The sequence below is a fragment of the Cynocephalus volans genome, chromosome 6 (assembly GCF_027409185.1).
Source record: "Cynocephalus volans isolate mCynVol1 chromosome 6, mCynVol1.pri, whole genome shotgun sequence".
In the NCBI taxonomy this organism is placed as follows: domain Eukaryota; kingdom Metazoa; phylum Chordata; class Mammalia; order Dermoptera; family Cynocephalidae; genus Cynocephalus; species Cynocephalus volans.
In genome coordinates, this window is record NC_084465.1 from 120,867,314 (window position 1) to 120,886,068 (window position 18,755).

The following is an 18,755-nucleotide window of genomic DNA, read 5'->3' on the forward strand; positions in this document are numbered from 1 at the left end:
GTTAATCTGCTTCAGGATCAGTTTTCCCAGCCAGCACAGTAGCTCCCTCTTTGCCTGTTAATTCAGAGGCATGAGGTGCACAGAGTGGCCAGGTGGCTGTCTTAACTTCCAGTTCAATGGAATTGTTGCTGTATCTCCTGGTTGCAGGATCTCTCCCTTTGGAGCTAATCTCTGTAGGCAAGCAGAGCATAAGCTCGTGGAAACAGGAAGCAAAGACTTTCCTAATGGGTCACTAGGAGTAATAGTGGGTAGCGACACTCTTCTTGATTCTTCACTACTAGACGAATAGACTGAATGTTTATGTCCCCCCCAAATTAATACGTTGAAATTCTAACCCCCAATGTGATAGTATGAGGTGGTGGAGCTTTTGGGAGTTAATGAGGAGACAAGGGCGGACCCCTCATAGGTGGGATTAGTTCTCTTATAAAAGAGACCTCAGGGGCCGGCCCCGTGGCTCACTCGGGAGAGTGCAGTGCTGGTAGCACCGAAGCCACGGGTTCAGATCCCTATATAGGGATGGCCGGTGCACTCACTGGCTAAGCACGGTACAGACCACACCGTGCCTAGGTTGCGATCCCTTTACCAGTCAAAAAAAAAAAAAGAGAGAGAGAGAGAGAGAGAGAGAGAGACCTCAGAGAACTCACTGGTTCTTTTTTCCTACTTTTTGCTGTCAAATTAGGAGCAATCAAGCTCATGATTGGACAGTATCATTATATCTGTGATATTTTATATACTTTCATTGCAAGATCATGACATGGACAATCGGTGCTCTCTTTACTACTGGAAGTAGAGTCATTAGCCTCTTTAAATGAAATCAGATTAGAGACCCAGTTTGAGACATCGCAACAAATTCAGAAAACTCCTTAAAATTTTGTTCCTCTAGAACCACTCTTGGTGGCAAAATATGTATTAGGGCTCTCCAGAGAAACAGAAGCAATAGGATATATATAGAGAGAGAGTAACCGTTGTACTATCTGTATATATCTATATGTATCCATAATGTCATGTTGTAAATCTCAAATATACACAATAAAATTTATTTTTAAAAATAGAAAAAATAGAATCATGAAAAATGCTCAATTAAATCCCAGTGAATACATATATGTGTACATATGTTTACATTTGCATATAATCAATAATGTGTGAATAATGCACACATATAAATATACAATATATTATATATAAAGTATATCCCAAAGAAGAATTTCCATGAGTCCATAATAATAGGACTCAGCATTTTCACTTCTAGGTATTTGCTTAAGTGGATTGAGAGCATGTATTCACATGAAAACCTGCACACAAATGTTTATGGCAGACTTATTTATAATCACCACAAACAAGAAACAACTAAGACGTCCTTCAGAGTGTTAGTGCATAAACAAACTGGCTCTTCCATACAATGTAATACTACCCAGTGGTAAAAAAGACTGAGCTATTGATTCATGCAACAACATGGATGAATCTTTGATGAATTTTGCTAAGTGAAAGACATGACATGGCTACTTATGTATGCTTCCATTTACATGACATTTTGGAAAACACAAAGCTACAGGGACTAAAAAAATAATCAATGGTTTGCTAAGGTGGAGGGGTGGGAGAAGATGCTGATTATAGAGGTACAACACAGACAAATTATAGGATGATGGTACTTTCTACGTGGTGCTAGAGTGACATATACACGATTCCACCCATTATCCAAAACTCCTACTGGGAGAACTCTATTCTTTTCAAATTAAAAAAAAAAAAAAAAAAATCCGGTTATCTAAGAATCCCAGGATAGAATGCAGATTGTGACAAATGAATTCAGAACACTATATTGAAGGAGATGGGAATACAAGAAGCTGACCTAAGTAATGTTGAGTGGATACTGTAAGGCTAAAGGCAAAATAAATATGTGTAGGTATTGTCCTGTGGTTGGTAAAGTTATTTCTCAAGGGGATTTTCTCATGGGGATAGTTTAGGATTCAAGTTTCTGAGATTCAGTATGAACGTGTTTATTTTTTAGAATTGCTAAATATAGAAAGATGGATATGTACATATACTTGGGTTAAAATACATGCTTGTATTCCCTAACTCTGTCACAAGGAGGGTCTTTATATGTAGTAAAATAGTGACATCTTGTTCGCAACCCAGCACCCAGATCATGGTTTCTCAATACCATTCTCCAAAGAAAAAAGGAACCAAAGCTCTTTAGAGATATGACTGATTTTAGGGCTGGGATAGGGAAAATACAGGGTGACCCTGGAATGTCTTATAGTGCCAGAAAGTAAGAAAAAACTTAAAAATAAAAGTGGTGGTGGGATTGAGCCTTTGCAAATCAAAATTGGAGCCAAACTGAAAGGGCTCCCAATGGCTAAAGCTGTAAGAAATTGAGTATCAAAAATAACTAAAATTTTGATTGATTATAACCCAAAGAATACAATAAATTTTAATGACTCTATATTGATATAAAGAAGTGATTAAATAAATAAATGGATGGAAATGCACAAATATTCCTCACAGAAGAATTCCAAGTGATATATGTGGATTCTCCTCTCGCCTTGAGTGTGGACTGCACTTGATGGCTTGTTTCCCAAGAACAGGGCATAGAAAGGAGAAAATAGTAACTTAACAATAGATAGATGTGGCAGATACCACTGTAACCAAGTGGGAAAGGTTAATGTCACTAGTGATGTCCTGTTGCTATCAAACACTTCCTGATATTGTTAGATGAAGAGGTACTTCACCTCTGTGGTGTCTTTCCCCAAAACTCATAACTTTAGTCTATTAGTGAGAAAAAACTAATAAATAAATAAATAAATAAATTGTGAAATATTCTCCAAAATGCCTGACCAGTATTCTCAAGAACTCTCACAGTCATGAAAGACATGGGAAGAATGATAACCTTTCACAAATCTGAGGACACTGTGGAGACATGACAATGCAACACAGTGCAGTATCCTGAACTGGATTCTGGAACAGAAAAAAGGACATTGGGAAAAAATTGGTAAAATCCAAATAAGGTTCATTTAAATTGTATATAATATTGCACCAATGCTAATTTCTTAGTTTTGACAAATGTACGGTGGTAATGTAAGATGTAATTTTAGGAAAGCTTGGTGCAGGGTATATAGCAGTATTTCTCAGTCTTTTTTTCATTATTGCCCTTCTTCTTTTTTTACACATTTTTTTCTAGTCGCTCTTTCCATGAAACTTTAACACCACAGATATACTATAGATCTGTTTATGTACTATGGCCCCCTCGTGGTGATTTAACCCCCCAATGAGAATGCACAGTATACAGGAATTCTCTGTACTGCCTTTGGAACATTTCCGTAAGACTAATTTTTTTCCAAAACAAAAAGTATATTTTTAAAAATCTTCCAACCTAAAGGACCAATAAAAGTGAATTTTCTGAACCTGAGAAATCACAGTTGTGGAAAATTTGTAGCTTACTGGTGAAATATTGAACATTTTTTTTCCTAATACCAAGAATAAAGCAAAGATATCTGCTCTCATCCCTTCTATTCAGCATATTCCTGGAAGTTCTAGTCTGTACCAGAAAAAGAAAAAGAGATAAAAGTCATAAAGTTTGGAAAGAAAGGAGTGAAGTTATCTTTATTTTCAGATGACAGAATCATGTAGATAGATAATTCTGAAGAAATCTATCAAAAAACTACTACAATTAATGTGTTATTTTAGTGAAATCCCAAGATACAAGTACAGTATACCAAAAAAATTGTAAGTCTATACCAAAAATGACAAAATATTTCTGAAAGAAAAATTTATATAAAAGACCTAAACAAATGATATCTTAACTTGATTGATATCTTATCTTAAATGATAACTTAATTGATTGGATGAGTCAGAATAGTTATGATATAAATTCTCCCTAAATTGGCCTACAGAGTCACTAAACTCACAGTCAAAATCCCAGCAGCTTTTTTGAAAAAATCGATAAGCTTATTTTAAAATTTATAAGGAAATGTAAAGAGTCTGGATTAGAAAAAATAATCTTGAAAAAGAATAGTGTCAGAGGACATATCCTGCCTGATTTCAAGATTGACTATAAAGCTACAATAATTAAGACATTGTCTTACAGGTTATAAATATGAACAAATAGACCAATAGAAAGAACAGGGTGCCTGGAAATAAACTGATACACTTACAGTTACTGGAGGTTCTGGGAAGGTGCCAGTGTGATTTACTGGGGAATATAAATCGCAACAAATTGTGCTGGAATAACTTGGTATCCATACAGAAAGAATAAATCTTGATCACTATCTCACATCCTACACAAAATTAATTAGCTTAAGATGATCATAAAACTAAAATTACAAAGCTTCTATAGCAACATTTATGAGAATATCTTTATGACTTTGGGGTAGGCGATAATTTGTTAGGACACAAAAGGCACCCACTCAAAAAGAAAGTAAAAAGATGTTAGACTTAATCAAAATTAAATACTTCTATGAAAGGCACTATTAAAGAAATGAAAAGGCAAGATGCAGAGGGGAGAAAATATGTACCATATATATATGAGAAACAATGTTCATATTCATAATATTTAAACAACTTGCATAAATTAATAGAAAAATTAGTTTTTAGATGTTGTGGCAATGCTAAATATCTATAAAAGTTTTTAACTGCTTGCTCTTAATTTCTATACTAAATCCATGTATGAGTAAGAGACTGATTGCCTACTGTCACAGGCCAAAGGACCACACTTTGTGTAGCACTGCCTTATCGGATATCAGCTCATATAAATCACTCAGTTGTTTTACTTCTTGTATGAGCTTCATTTCTTTGTTCAAATATTTGGACTACAGAAACAAAGTCTTTACCTATCTAGTAATTAATTCAGTTCTCACCCATTTCAGTTAATTGAAAGTGCAGAAAGCAGCTCTATACTTTGATGCAATATTTCACATCTGGGAAGCAGGGGATTAGGATCTTTTTAGAAAGTACGTATTATGTATTTGTGTGGTAAAACCATGATAGCTGCTCTAAAATTTAGACGGTGAGAAAAGCCTCATTACAACAATGAGCTTTGTTGTTTGCCTCTGACAAACTTTAATTGCCTTTTTCTTTGTTCAGTTCAGCTATTTTTGGTCTGTTGTACTTAGCAATCTTTGTTTTCTCATTTAGGGTACATCAGTGAAGGGTTCCTGGTTGTGCAACATGCCTTGGATAAGGCCGTCATGCTCTATCATAGCGGCACCACTGCACGAACGCTGTTTGATGGTGTCAGCATTTTTGTTCAGAGATTTCCATACCCATTATATTACCATGACTTCTTCTTTTTGTTTTCTGGGATTTTCATCCCTTTAGTAATTGTATGTATCTTCTCTATGAATCATCTCACTCTCGTTCAATCCATTGTGTGGGAAAAAGAAAACAAATTGAAGGTAACTCCATCTTTCTTGTGGTAGATACAGCTTCTGTGCAAAATTTTGAGGGTGTGGGGCAAATTTATGTGGAGGTTTGGATTATTTATATACATTCAACACTAGTGTATGGTTATGTTTCAGTAGCAGCCAAGTACTGAGCACTTACATCCCTACAATTTTGTTTCTGTTGGAATTCTTGGTATAGTTTTTAGCTTAGTTCTGGAAGACTACTTCACAAAAATATTACAGATAGAATTTAAATGCCTATTTTTTTTAACTAATTTCTAATCTCTGATTTAAAAAAGAATGACCTCTTACACTCCCCTCCAGTATTGTGTCTTGGTCCAGAGCATGTTGTGTTAAGCCAGAGGCTTTGCAGTTCAAATCCAGTCATTACCCATTTAACCAATTATTCATTCAATATTTATTTATGTATTATTGATTTATTAAGTATCTGCTTTTTTCCAGGGACTCTAAAAAATCATAGGTTTTAATCCTGGCTCTATTACTCTTTAACATGGCATATAATTTTTCTAGCTTATTTTCTTTTTTTTTTTTTTTTTTGTCTTTTTCATGACTGGCACTCAGCCAGTGAGTGCACTGGCCAGTCTTATATGGGATCCGAACCCGCGGCGGGAGCGTCGCTGCGCTCCCAAGCGCTGCACTCTCCTGAGTGCGCCACGGGGCCGGCCCCTCTAGCTTATTTTCTCAGGTGTAAAGTCAGATTAATAATACATAACTTGCAGGACTTTCATCATATTAAGTGAAATATTATGTAAAAAATCATCACTCCCTAATCACCCAGACCTATGGTTGTCAGGTATAAATGAGGAAATGCAGGTAGAGTGTTTAGAACAGTGCCTGGCACATAGAAAGTGTCAGTAACTGTGAGCCATAGCTATCAATATCAGTCGTCTCTTCATTCACTTATCTCCTTGTGTAGTCATTCATTTAATTTTCTATCTGCATATTCTTGTAATTCACTGAATTTCTTTAAGAGAATTATTCTGAATTCTTCATCAGTCATTTAGGGACTATTATTGGAGCTTTATTAGTTTCTCTTGGAGGTGTTGTGATTTCCTGATTTTTTGTAATCCTTGTTTCCTTGAATTGGCATCCATGTATTGGAGGAGACAGCCATCTCTTCTGCTTTTTACTGATCTTCTTTGGCAGGGATAGACCTTCACTATTAGTGAAGTCTGTGAATCTGTATGGGCCAGCTGGAAATGACCCGGGGCAGGCAGAACTTGCTTTTAGGTTCTCTAGATGTCTGGGCTACTGCCTTAGCTCTGAGTTTGGGTGGGGCTTCTGGCTGGGCTCCACTGTCTGTTGAGACCACTGTCCAGGCTCTGCAATCAGATGGAGCTGCTGGCTGGGCACTATGATTGCTTCTGTTCAGGCTTGGCCACCGTGTGCATTTCCTGGCCAGATGGTACTACTATGTGAGTTCTGCAGTTGGACAGGGTTGCAGGCTGGCACCAAGGTTTGCTGCTCAAGATGGATGGTATCAGGTATATACCACATGTTGAGGGCCAAAACAAGTCTCAATAAACGTAAAAGGATTGAAATACAAAGTACATTTTTCTTATAACAGTGGAATGAAAATTAGAACTCAGTAACAATATATCTAAGAAAATTCCAGTATTTTGGTAACTAAACAATTAATGTATAAACAATTCGTAGCTCAAACAATAAAGGTATTGTTTAAACAATAAATGTATAAACAATTCATACCTTAAAGGGTAAACTACAAGGGAAATTAGGAAATATTTCAGCCTGGATAATAGTGAAAATACAACTCACCAAAATTGGTGGTATACAACGAAAGCTGAGCTTTGAGATACATTTATAAATTTCAGTGACTTTTATTAAAAATGAAAACGGGTAATCAATGATCACAGCATCTTTCTTAGAAAGCTAGGAAATGAAGAGCAATTTAAACAAGAGGAATAATAAAAGGAAGGAAGGGAAAGAGGGAAGGAGGAAGAGAGAAAAAGAGAAGAAGAAAAATTAAATAGAAAAAAGTTTTCTTTCTAGACTGGTAAAGAGAACGCATATCACAAATACCAGGAGAAAGTGGGGTAGTACTACAGGTCTTACAAAATATTGTGAATACATTTATGCCAAAAAATTTGAAAAGTTCCATGAAATGAACAAAATTCTTTATAAGACAAAGCTACCTAAAAAATAGGAAACCTGAATAGCCCTATACCTGTTAAAGAAATTGAACTCATAATTAAAATTCTTTTCACTAAGAACATTCCAGACCCAAATAACTTCACTAGGAATACTGCTGAACATTTAAGAAAGAAATAATACTAATTCTACATGAAGTACTTTAAAAATAGAGCGAATGAAATACTTCCTAACTGTATTTATAAGGCTGGCAATACCCTGAAAACAAAACCATATAAAGGTGATACAAAAAAGAATTCCAGCTCAATATCCCTCATAAACATAAACACAAAAATCCTGAACAAAAATGAACAAATCAAATTCAGCGATATGAGTATAGATGAGGGGCTGTGTATCAAGACCTGCTGGTGGACTTTATCCCAGGAACACAAGGTTAAATTAACATTAGAAAATCAATGTAATTCACCGTAGTAATATAAAAGGGGACAATCCAAATGATCTTTTCATTGTCTAACCCAAGATTATAGAGATTTATTTTTACATTTTGGCTTAAAGGTTTTATAGTTTTAGCTCTTACATTTAGGCCTATCATACATACTTAGTTAATTTTTATTTATTATGTAAGATAAGTGACTAAATTCAATTTTTTTTTTCTTTTTGCTTGTGTATATCCAGTTGTCTCACACCATTTTTTTTTTTTTTTGGCATTTTTGTAGAAGATCAGTTGACCATAAAGTAAGGGTTTGCTTCTGAGCTGTCAGTTCTGTTCCAGTGATCTATGTCTGTTCTTACGCCAGTACCACACTGTGTTGAATACTATACCTTTTTAGCGTTTTTTATTTTTGTTTTATTTTGAAAACTAAATGAACATTTATATGTGGGTCAATTTCTGGATTCTCTATTTTGTCCACTGATCTATTGATCTATTTTTCCATCCCTCTACCAAAACCTCACTGTCTTGATTATCACAGCTTTGTAGAAGTTTTGAAATTGGGTAATGTAAGTTCTCTAACTTTGTTTTTTCTTTTTTTCCAAAATTGTTTTGGCTATTCTGGTTCCTTTGAATTTCCATATGAATTTTAGGATATGCTTGTCAATCTATGTAAAATAACCAGCAGAGATTTTGAACAGGATTGTGTTCAATCTGTACACCAATTTGAGGGGTATTGCCGTCTTAGCAACATTAAGTCTTCGGATCCATGCAAGTGTGGTGTCTTTCCATTTATTTAGGCTTCAATTTCTTTCAACAGTGTTTTATAGTTTTCTGTATACAAGTCTTTTATTTCTTTTATTAAATCTACTTTGTCATTTTAATTGTTCATTAAAACTTGGTAAGTCAGTCTGGTTCTAGCATCAATCACTAGAAAACTTGAAAGATATTTTATCTCTCTATTTTTGTCCCCCAAGTAATAAAGTGGTCCTGAATCCATTTTTAAGAACTTTGGAAAACATGCAGATTTCCAAAAATTCTCACATTTATTTGTAAATTCATTTATTCAATAAACACTTATTATAAACACTTTGTATGTCCCAGGCAGATACAGATATCTGTCCCTGAAGAGCCTAAAGCCACAAAATTTAATATTGACATATCAGCAAAATTAATAAATAGCCTCTAAATACTCATACCAAGCATTTGAATCTTATTGGTTTAATGCATTATATTAGGTAAATATTTTTGATGCTCTTTTGTTAAAACTTGAAATACCGCATGGCTATAAACAATTACTTTTGAAGAAAATGTATAGTTCATAAAAATTATTGCTAAAACTCTGTGAGCTTTTTCTTCCCCTTTTAATCCTCATTTTAGTGTTGGTTTCTAAACTTTTAATTAAATTATAATATATTTACATTTTTAATTCCTCCTGGAAGAGAACATAAGAAACAGAAAGGGGATATTAATATGAGTGGTTTATAGCTTTATTTAAGTGTTTTTCATATCTTAGCAATATCAGGTGAATTACTGGAAAAATGATCACTGGGCTTGTAAGAATCACAGTGCTGTCACTCACCAGCTGAAAAATTTTAATCAAGGTGCTTGACATTCTGAGCCTTGATTTTCTACTCTATAAATTAGAGATGATAATATTTATTATTTAACCCATTTTGATTGTAGACATTAAATTGAGTAATATTTGTGAATGCATTTGAAAATTCTAATGTACTGTACAGTTAAATTGTTTTACATGATATTTGATTTGTGTTAACCCTCCCACAGGAGTACCAGCTCATGATAGGACTCAGTAATTGGATGCTCTGGGCTGCTTATTTCTTCACATTCCTCTTTTTGTATTCTATTATCATCATTATTATGTGCATAATTTTCTTTATCAAGGCAAGTATCATTTTGACTGCGGCATACTGCAGCTAAACTTTAAGAGGGAAAGTAGAAACATGGTGTGGACCTAACAGGTCTCAGGTTGCTAGGGGATGAAAATGTGGCTTTTGTAGACTCCACTGTGAAAACTCAGAAGCTGCTTGATCTCTCAGCAAATGAAACTTTACACCTAAATGGGTGGAATTTCTGTAAGAAATAAATAGTTAACTCTCCATCTCACTGAGCAGTGTCATCAGTTTCACTAGGACTATTGAAATATTTAAGGATGTTTTATTTCTCCTCTTGTTTTGGTGTGATGCCTTTTAGAGAGTGACTAGACTGACCTCCTAACTGTTTTGCTAGATTAAACCTGCACCAGCCCTCCAGTACTGTGACCCAACTCTCGTCTTCACCTTTTTGCTGTTTTATGCCATTGCTACAATATTCTTCAGCTTTATGGTTAGCACATTGTTCAATAAAGGTGAGTCTAAGATTCCTCCTGTGAAAGATTCTCAGTGACTAGACAAAGATTATATTCGGGATCTCCTTCTAAATTTAGTTGTCACCTCTTCTGTAACCTTTGTTTATATTAAACAGATACATTCTAACTGAAAGACAAATATATGCACATAAAATGATTTGAAAGGGAATGAAGAGAACAAAAATTAGCATAGCACAGTGTACATGTAAGAATAAAAATCAAAGTAAGATCATATTTTGGTGTTCTTTCTAACTTTAGTGCTACCTCATGTATGGTATTTGTCTAACACTTCCACCAGGAAGGGCTGAGATGGAGACTGATATCTGCTAGTATCTAATGACTGGTACATGTGAAGAAGAAAACAACAAAATTGCTTGAATGAAAGAAAGGCCTCTTGCAACTAATTAATAAATTCTTATTGTGTGTCTGCTATGTATTAAATATAGTGCCTGCCCCATGGAGCTATTGACTTTAGGGACATAAATATCATATGCACAAACAATGATTTAGAGGGTTCTTCAGAGAAACAGAACCAATAGAATATTTATTATGAGAGATAGAAGATTTATTATGAGGAATTGGTTCGTGCTGTTATGGAGGCCAAGGAGTCCCATGATTTTCAGTCTGTAAGCTGGGGACCTGGGAAAGCCAGTGGTGTGATTCCAGTCTGACTCTGATGGCCTGAGAACCAGAGGATCCATTGTTGTAAATCCCAGCCCCAAGACAGAAGACTGATGTCCCAGTCGAGCAGCCAGCCAGAAAGAAAAAGTGGAAAATTTCCCCTTCCTCCATATCTTTGTTCTTTTCAGGCCCTCAAATGTTAATCTCATCTGGAAACACCCTTCCAGATGTACCCAGGAAAAATGTTTAATCTGTACATCCCAGGGTGCAGTCAAGTTGACATAAAATTAATCATCATAAGAGGACATGCAGAGAGCAACGCAAATTAATGGAGCATAGTGTACACATGAAAAAAAAATACCAGATATAGATTAAAATATTTCAGGTTGAGATAGGTCCAAAAATGCTTCAATAGGTGTAGGTTTTGAGACATTTTTGAAGGATGGGGAAATGGGAATATAAGTCAGGTCAATGGATGCAAGTACTCATTCATTCATTCATTCAAATCTTTGAATTACTTACCTTGTGCCAGCAGTGTCTAATTTACAAAAACAAATACAATTTGTTTCCGTTCCTTTTGAGGACCCACGTGCAAAATGGTTTTATGAAATTACAGTCCTACTGGAAGAAGATAATGATTCCTATTGTTCCATGTCTTTGCCAATATTTAATATTGTTGAACTTTAATTTGTGTCAAATATAGGGATATTAAAGGTTATATCATACCAGTTTAAATTTGCATTTTCCCAATTACTAATGAAGGTGAGTGTGTGTTACAAATATGAGTCATATGTGTTTCCTCTTCTGTAAAAATTTTAATGCATTCTGAACTTTTTGATTGTTGATAATGTCCTTCTTTGTCTCCTCTGACAATTTTTTACTTAAAGTTTATTTTGTCTAATATTAGTATAGCCACCAAGCTCTCTTTTGGTTATTTGCATGGAGTATCTTTTTCGATCCTTTCACTTTCAATCTATTTGTTTCTTTGGATCATTTTTTAAATCCTTTCTGCCACCCTTGTCTTTTAATGAACAGATTAATCGATTTACATTTAAGATAATTACTGATAATGAAGGTCTTACATCTGCCATATTGGTTTGTTTTTTGTTTTTGTATATGCCATGTATTTTTCTTCCTCATATACTCCATGTTGATTCTTATTTCATTTTCTTTTCTGTATCTTTTCTAAGGGAGTAATTTGGAGATTGCAATTAATGTCTTAAACAATGTTATTTGAATTAATACCAATTTAGCTTCAATAATATACAAAAGCTCTTCTCCAGTCAAACTCCAGCTCCTCTTTATAATGGTGTTTTCACAAATTATATCTTTATATTTGTGTGCCTATTTACATATGTTATGATTATTTTATGCATTTGTCTTTTAAATCATATAGAAAGAAAAAAGTTATAAATCATAAATACCATAATACTGACTGTCTAGTGTTCTTTCAGTAAGCTGGAAGAACTACCTTTAGCAACAAACTCCCTCAGCATTTGCTAATCTGGTAATTTCTTAATGCTTCCTGCCTTCTTTTTTAAAAAATACTTCACTTTTTTAGAGTAGTGTTAGGTTCACAGAAAAATTAAGTTGAAGGTACAGAGATTTTCGATATATGCCATGTCCCCACATGTGCTTGGTCTACTCTGTTATCAACATACCCCACCAGAGTAGTACCTTTGTTACAACTGACAAACCTACATTGACATATGAGGAAACTTCAGAAAGTTTGTGGAAAATTAAATTAAAGGATAAAATAGAAATTATAAACTTTGTTTCTCAGCATATCCTTCCTCAAGTTTAAGACATTTTCATAAGTGATGATACCAGCCATTTAGTCCATCCCTTAAAGACCTGAGGGTTCTGGACATTTAACCATGTCAATACAGTCTTTTTTACATTATTAGTTGAAGAAAAATGGGTGTCCTTTAAATATTTTTTAAGATTAGGAAACAAAAAGAAGACACAAGTAACCAAATCAGGACTGTAAGATGGATGCCTGATGATTTCACATCAAAACTCTCACAAAATTGCTCTTGTTTGATGAGAGGAATGAGCAGGAGCACTCTCTGGTGCTTTCCCAGGTATTTTTCTGCTAAAGTGTTGGCTAACTTTCTCCAGACACTCTTAAAAAGCAGATGTTATCGTTCTTTGGCCCTCTGGAAAGTCAACAAGCAAAATGCCTTGAGCATCCCGAAATATTATTGCCATGACCTTTGCTCTCAACTGGTCCACTTTTGCTTTGACTGGACCACTTCCACCTCTGGGTAGCCATGGCGTCGTTGATTGTGCTTTGTTTTCAAGATTGTACTGGTAAAGCAATGTCTCATCTGCTGTTATAATTTTTCAAAGAAATTCTTCAGGACATAGATCCAACTTGTTTATAATTTCCAGTGATAATTTCACTCTTGTCTGCAGCTGATCTGGGCATAAGAGTTTTGGCACCCATTGAGTGGAGAGTTCACTCAACTTTAGTTTTTCAGTCAGAATTGTGTAAGCTGAGCCAATTGAGATGTCTATGATGCTGGCTATTGTTTCTGCTACTAATTGATAGTCCACTTCAATCAGGGCACAAACAAGATTAATTTTTTTCCTCATTAATTGATGTGGATGGCCTGCCACTATGGTCTTCATCTTCAACATCATTTTGTACCGTCTTAAAACAAGTTATCCATTTGTAAATTGCCTATTTCTTTGGGCATGAGCTTTTCATAAAGCATCAATGATTTTGCTCATGCTTCACCATAATTTTGATGTCTGTTCTTGCTTCAGTTTTAACAGAATTCAGGTTGCTCTGTTAAGAGCTCTTTTCAAACTGATGTTGTTACTGGTGCCCAAGTTTGGCTGCCCTTTCTGCTAGAAATAAAGGACTCGAGAGTCTACTGTTGATGCAAGTTTTGGAAGCTTTATTCAGGAAGTGTAACTTGAAAGGCAGTTAGGCTGAACATCTCATTTCTCAGGAGCCTCAGCAGGGTTTTTGAAAGGAAAAGAGTGGGAAGCAAGCGGGGGAAGTTATTCTCTTCAAGGGACTGCTATGTGCAGTCTTGAAGACTCCAGGCTTTTGTTATCTCATGGTCAGTCTTGTAACTTTTCCACTCATTCTTGGGGAGTGGGCACTATCTGGCTCTCACAAGTTGGATGCTGTGACTCTGAAGGAAAAATGGTTATTTCTGCAAGTTAGTGATTAGTTCTTATTATCTTGCTTTTCCCAAACACCAGGGTCTACAGTATTTTCTCATGAGCTATGATATAAGCTAAAGTTACAAAAAGGCTCCATTATGGGTAGCATGCTGCTTGAAGCTGTATTCTACAAATGGCTCTTCTAAGGCTAATTACCTATGATTGTTTGCCATTGTTTACTCTTACAATGTCTTATCCTTCTTAGTGCCTCAAACTAGATCCTATTCAGACATGTTATAGCAAGTTAGTATGAGTTTATTTTGGTGCAAAAAAAAATTTTGCAATTCATACATACTTTCATTATATGCATTTCCTATTAATTTTTTGAAGACTCTTCATATCATAATCACTCAATCCTTGGTAAGCACTGCTATTTTTACTATCTCCATAGATTTGTCTTTTCTAGAAGAACATATAGTTGAAATTATATAGTATGTACCCCTTTCATGTTGGCTTCTTTCACTTAATAATATGCATTTAAGATTCTTCCATATCAGGGACAGCCCGTGGCTCACTTGGGAGAGTGTGGTGCTGATAACACCAAGTCCACAGGTTTGGATCCCTATATAGGGATGGCCGGTTAGCTCACTTGGGAGAGCATGGTGCTGACAATACCAAAATCAAGGGTTAAGATCCCCTTACCGGTCATCTTTGAAAAAAAAAAATTCTTCCATATCTTTTCATGGCTCAATAGCTCTTTTTTTTTTTTGCACTGAATAATATTTCATTGTCTGGATGAACCACAGTTGATCAATTCACCCACTGAAGGACATCTTGGTTGCTTTCAAGACTTGGAAATTATGAATAAAGCTGCTATAAATATCTATGTGCAGATTTTTGTGTGTACATGAGTTTTCAACTCCTCTGGGTGAATACCAAGGAGTGCAATTACTGGCTTATAGGTTTAGCTTTGTAAAAAACTGCCCAATTGTCTTCCAAAGTGGCCTTACCATTTTGAATTTACACCAGCAATGAATGAGAGTTCCTGTTGCTACACATCTTTGCCAGCATTGGGTGTTGTCAGTGTTCTAGATTTTGAGCATTCTAATAGGAGTGTAGTGGTATCTCGTTGTTTTAATTGGTATTTATCTGATAAATAAATATCATCTTTTCATGTGGGACATCTTTTCATATGCTTATTTGCCATCCATATATGAACTTTGGTGAGGTGTTTGCTATCATTGGCCCATTTTTTATCAGGTTGCTTATTTTCTTATTGCTGAGTTTTAAGAGTTCTTTGTATATTTTAGGTAACAGTCCTTTATGAGATGTGTCTTTTGCTAATATTTTCTCTGAATCTGCATCTTGTCTTCTCATTCTCTTAACAGTGTCTTTTTTAGAGCAGAAATTTTTAATTTCAATGAGTCCAGCTTATTAATAATTTTTTCATGCATCATGCCTTTGGTGTTGTATCTAAAAAGTAATGGCCATCCCCGTGGTCATCTAGATATTCTTATATATTATCTTCCAGGAGTTTTATAGTTTTATGTTTTGCATTTAGGTTCGTGATCCATTTTGAGTTAACTTATGTAAAGGATGTAAACTCTATATCTATATTCAGTTTTTCACATATGGATGTCCAATTGCTTCAGTACCACTTGTTGAAAAGACTATCTTGCCCCTTTGCCAAAGATCAGTTAGCTATGTATTTATGTTAGTATATTTCAGTGCTCTCTGTTTTGTTCCACTGGTCTATTGGTCTGTTCTTTCACTGATAACCACACTGTCTTGAATACTTCAGCTTTATAGTAAGTATTGCAGTCAAGTATTGTCAGTCCTCTGACTTTTTTTTTTTTAATATTGTGTTGGCTATTCTGGATCTTGTCCCTCTCCCTACAAACTTTAGAATTAGTTTGTTGATGTCCACAAAATAACTTGCTGGAATTTTTATTGGGATGGCATTGAATCAATAGATCAAGTTAGGAAGAACTGACATATTGACAATATGGAGTCTTCGTACTTATGAACGTGGAATATCTCTCCATTTATTTAGTTTTTAGAATTCTTTTATCAGAATTTTGTAGTTTTTCTCACATAGGTCTTGTACCTCTTTGTTAGATGTATAGTTAAGAATTTCATTTTTGGCAGTGCTAATGTAAATGGTATTTTGTTTTTAGTTCAAATACCACTTGTTCGTTGCTGGTATATAGGAAATTGACTGACTTTTGTATAATAACCTTGTATCATGCAACCTTGCTACAATCACTTATTAGTTTCAGGAGAGTTTTTGTCAATTCTTTTGGATTTTTCTACATAAATAAACATGTCTTTTGTGAACAAACACAGTTTTATTTCTTTCTTTCCAATCTGTGTGTATTTTATTTCGTTTTCTAGTCTTATCACACCAGCTAATACTTCCAGTATGATTTTTTAAAGGAGTAGTGATAGGAACATCCTTGCCTTGTTCTTGATCTTAGTAGAAAAGCTTCAAGTTTCTCAGTATTAAGGATGATGCCCATATTCACCAGTCTGTCTCTACAACCTTGGGGTCAGCAATATGCCCCCTGTGTCACTCTTCTCTTTTAAGGATAAAGAAGAGTTGACTTTTTTAGTCTGTTTAGCTTTTTACTTGTTAAGATGTAGTGATGACTTCCATGCTCCTTACATGTGGACCAAGATCAGAAGTCTCTTGTTTGTTTGTTTGTTTGTTTGGGGTGGTTGGCTGTTATAGGGATCCAAACCCTTTGACCTTGGTGTTATAACACCATGCTGTAACCAGCTGAGCCAACTGGCCAGCCTCTTGTTTATTTTTAAAGGAAAGTTTTGCCTTATATAGAATTCATAGTTTTTTGTTTGTTTTATTTTTATTTGTTGTTACTTTTGGCACTTTAAGAAAGTCATCCTACTGCATTCTGGCCTCTAGTTTCCTGGAAATAAATTGGCTCTTAATTTTATGCATTATGAGATGCTTCTCTCTGGTTGCTTTCAGGAGTCTCTTTGTGTTTTTGACTTTGACATTTTTATTTTAATGTGACTTAGTATAAATCTCTTTGATTTATTCTCCCTGATGTTCGATTTTTTGGGTGTGTAGATTCATGTCTTTCTTCATATTTGGAAAGTTTTCTTTTCAAATAATTTCTCTGACTTATTCCTTTCTCTCTCCTCTCTTTCTGAGACTCCACTTATGCCCATGTTGGTACCCTTGATGGTGTCCCACAGGTCTCTTAGGATCAGTTGATTTTTTTTCATTCTCTTTTCTTTTCCCTGTTCAGATTGTATAATGTCAATTGTTCTATCTTCAACTTTGCTGATTCTTTCTTCTGCCTGCTCAAATATTCCGTTGTACTTCTCTAGTGAATTTTTCATTTCAACTATTTTATTTTTCAGTCCCAGAATTTTTATTTCTTTTTTTTATAATTTATATTACTTTATTGATATTCTCTAGTTCATGATATGTCTTTCTCCTGCTCTCCTTTCATTTTATTTCCTTCGGGTAATTGAACATATCTAAGACAGTTGATTTAAAGTCTTTGTTTAATAAGTCCAATCGCGAGTATTCCTCAGAGACAGTCTTTCTTTCTTTCTTTCTTTCTTTCTTTCTTTCTTTCTTTCTTTCTTTCTTTCTTTCTTTCTTTCTTTCTTTCTTTCTTTCTTTCTTTCTTTTTCTTTCTTTTTTTCTTGTGAATGAATCATACTCTCTTATTTGTGTGCTCTATTAGTTCATTCTCTGTTGCTTATAAGACAATGCCTGAAACTGGGTAATTTATGAGGAAGAAACTTATTTATTACAATTTTGGGGGCTGGGAAGTTGGCTGGAAAGTTCACCAGGGGGTTCATCTGGTGGGACTCCTTGGTGGGACTCTCCACAGATTCCCATGTCGATGCAGGGTTCTATCACATGGCCAGGGCTGAGCAAGAGTGCCATCCAGAGCTCATGTGCTCTCTTTATAAAGCCACCAGTCCACATTCATGATAACCCATTAATCCATTAACACATTAATCCATGGATGGATTAATCCATTCATGAGAGCATAGACTTCATGATTCATTCACCCTGTAAAGGCCCCACCTTTCAAATACCATGCCATACTGGGCATTAAGTTGCAACGGTGAGCTTTGGAGGGAACAAACATTCAACCCATAACACATGCCTCATAATTATTTGTTGAAAACTGTCTTTGTCTTTTTTTTTTTTTTTCTGGCAGCTGGCTGGTTTGGGGATCCAAACCTGTGACCTTGGTATTACAGGGCATGCTCGAAAACTGTGATATTTTGAATATTATAATGTGGTAACTTTGGAAATCAGAGTCACATTTTTGGACCTCCTGACACTCTAAACTACATCTGGCTCTTTGGGTCCAACTTTGTCTTTCTTTATTTGGGCATCTCCCCCCCCTCCCCCAATATTATGACATAGACTGAATCTTATAATGTCTGGAAACACAATATAAGTATTTCCTGATTATATCAAAAGTAGTATTTACATTACAATTTCTTATGCTGAGAGGTAATAAATATGTCAATTTTATATTAAATGCTATAATAGTCATAGTTGCTGCACATAGAATGATAAATTTCAGAAGAAATTGTTCCTCAAATGTTTCATTTTGGCCTTTTCTTCATTCAAAAAATACCTTTGAGCACTTACTGTGTTCTAGGTATTTTATTAGGTGCTGGGGAAAGCAATTGTAATAAAACAAATATTTTTTCT

At 35.0% G+C, this 18,755-nt stretch overlaps 1 protein-coding gene across 1 annotated transcript in view; it reads left to right on the forward strand.

Annotated features, from left to right (window-relative positions):
• Positions 1 to 18,755, forward strand: part of LOC134381046 (phospholipid-transporting ATPase ABCA3-like) — a 121,070-nt gene that overhangs the window by 12,206 nt on the left and 90,109 nt on the right. Inside the window, exons 5-7 of the mRNA XM_063101133.1 lie at positions 5,128 to 5,387; positions 9,724 to 9,840; positions 10,186 to 10,303. Of these exons, the coding sequence (XP_062957203.1) occupies positions 5,128 to 5,387; positions 9,724 to 9,840; positions 10,186 to 10,303 (495 nt within the window). The remainder of the gene's footprint in view (positions 1 to 5,127; positions 5,388 to 9,723; positions 9,841 to 10,185; positions 10,304 to 18,755) is intronic.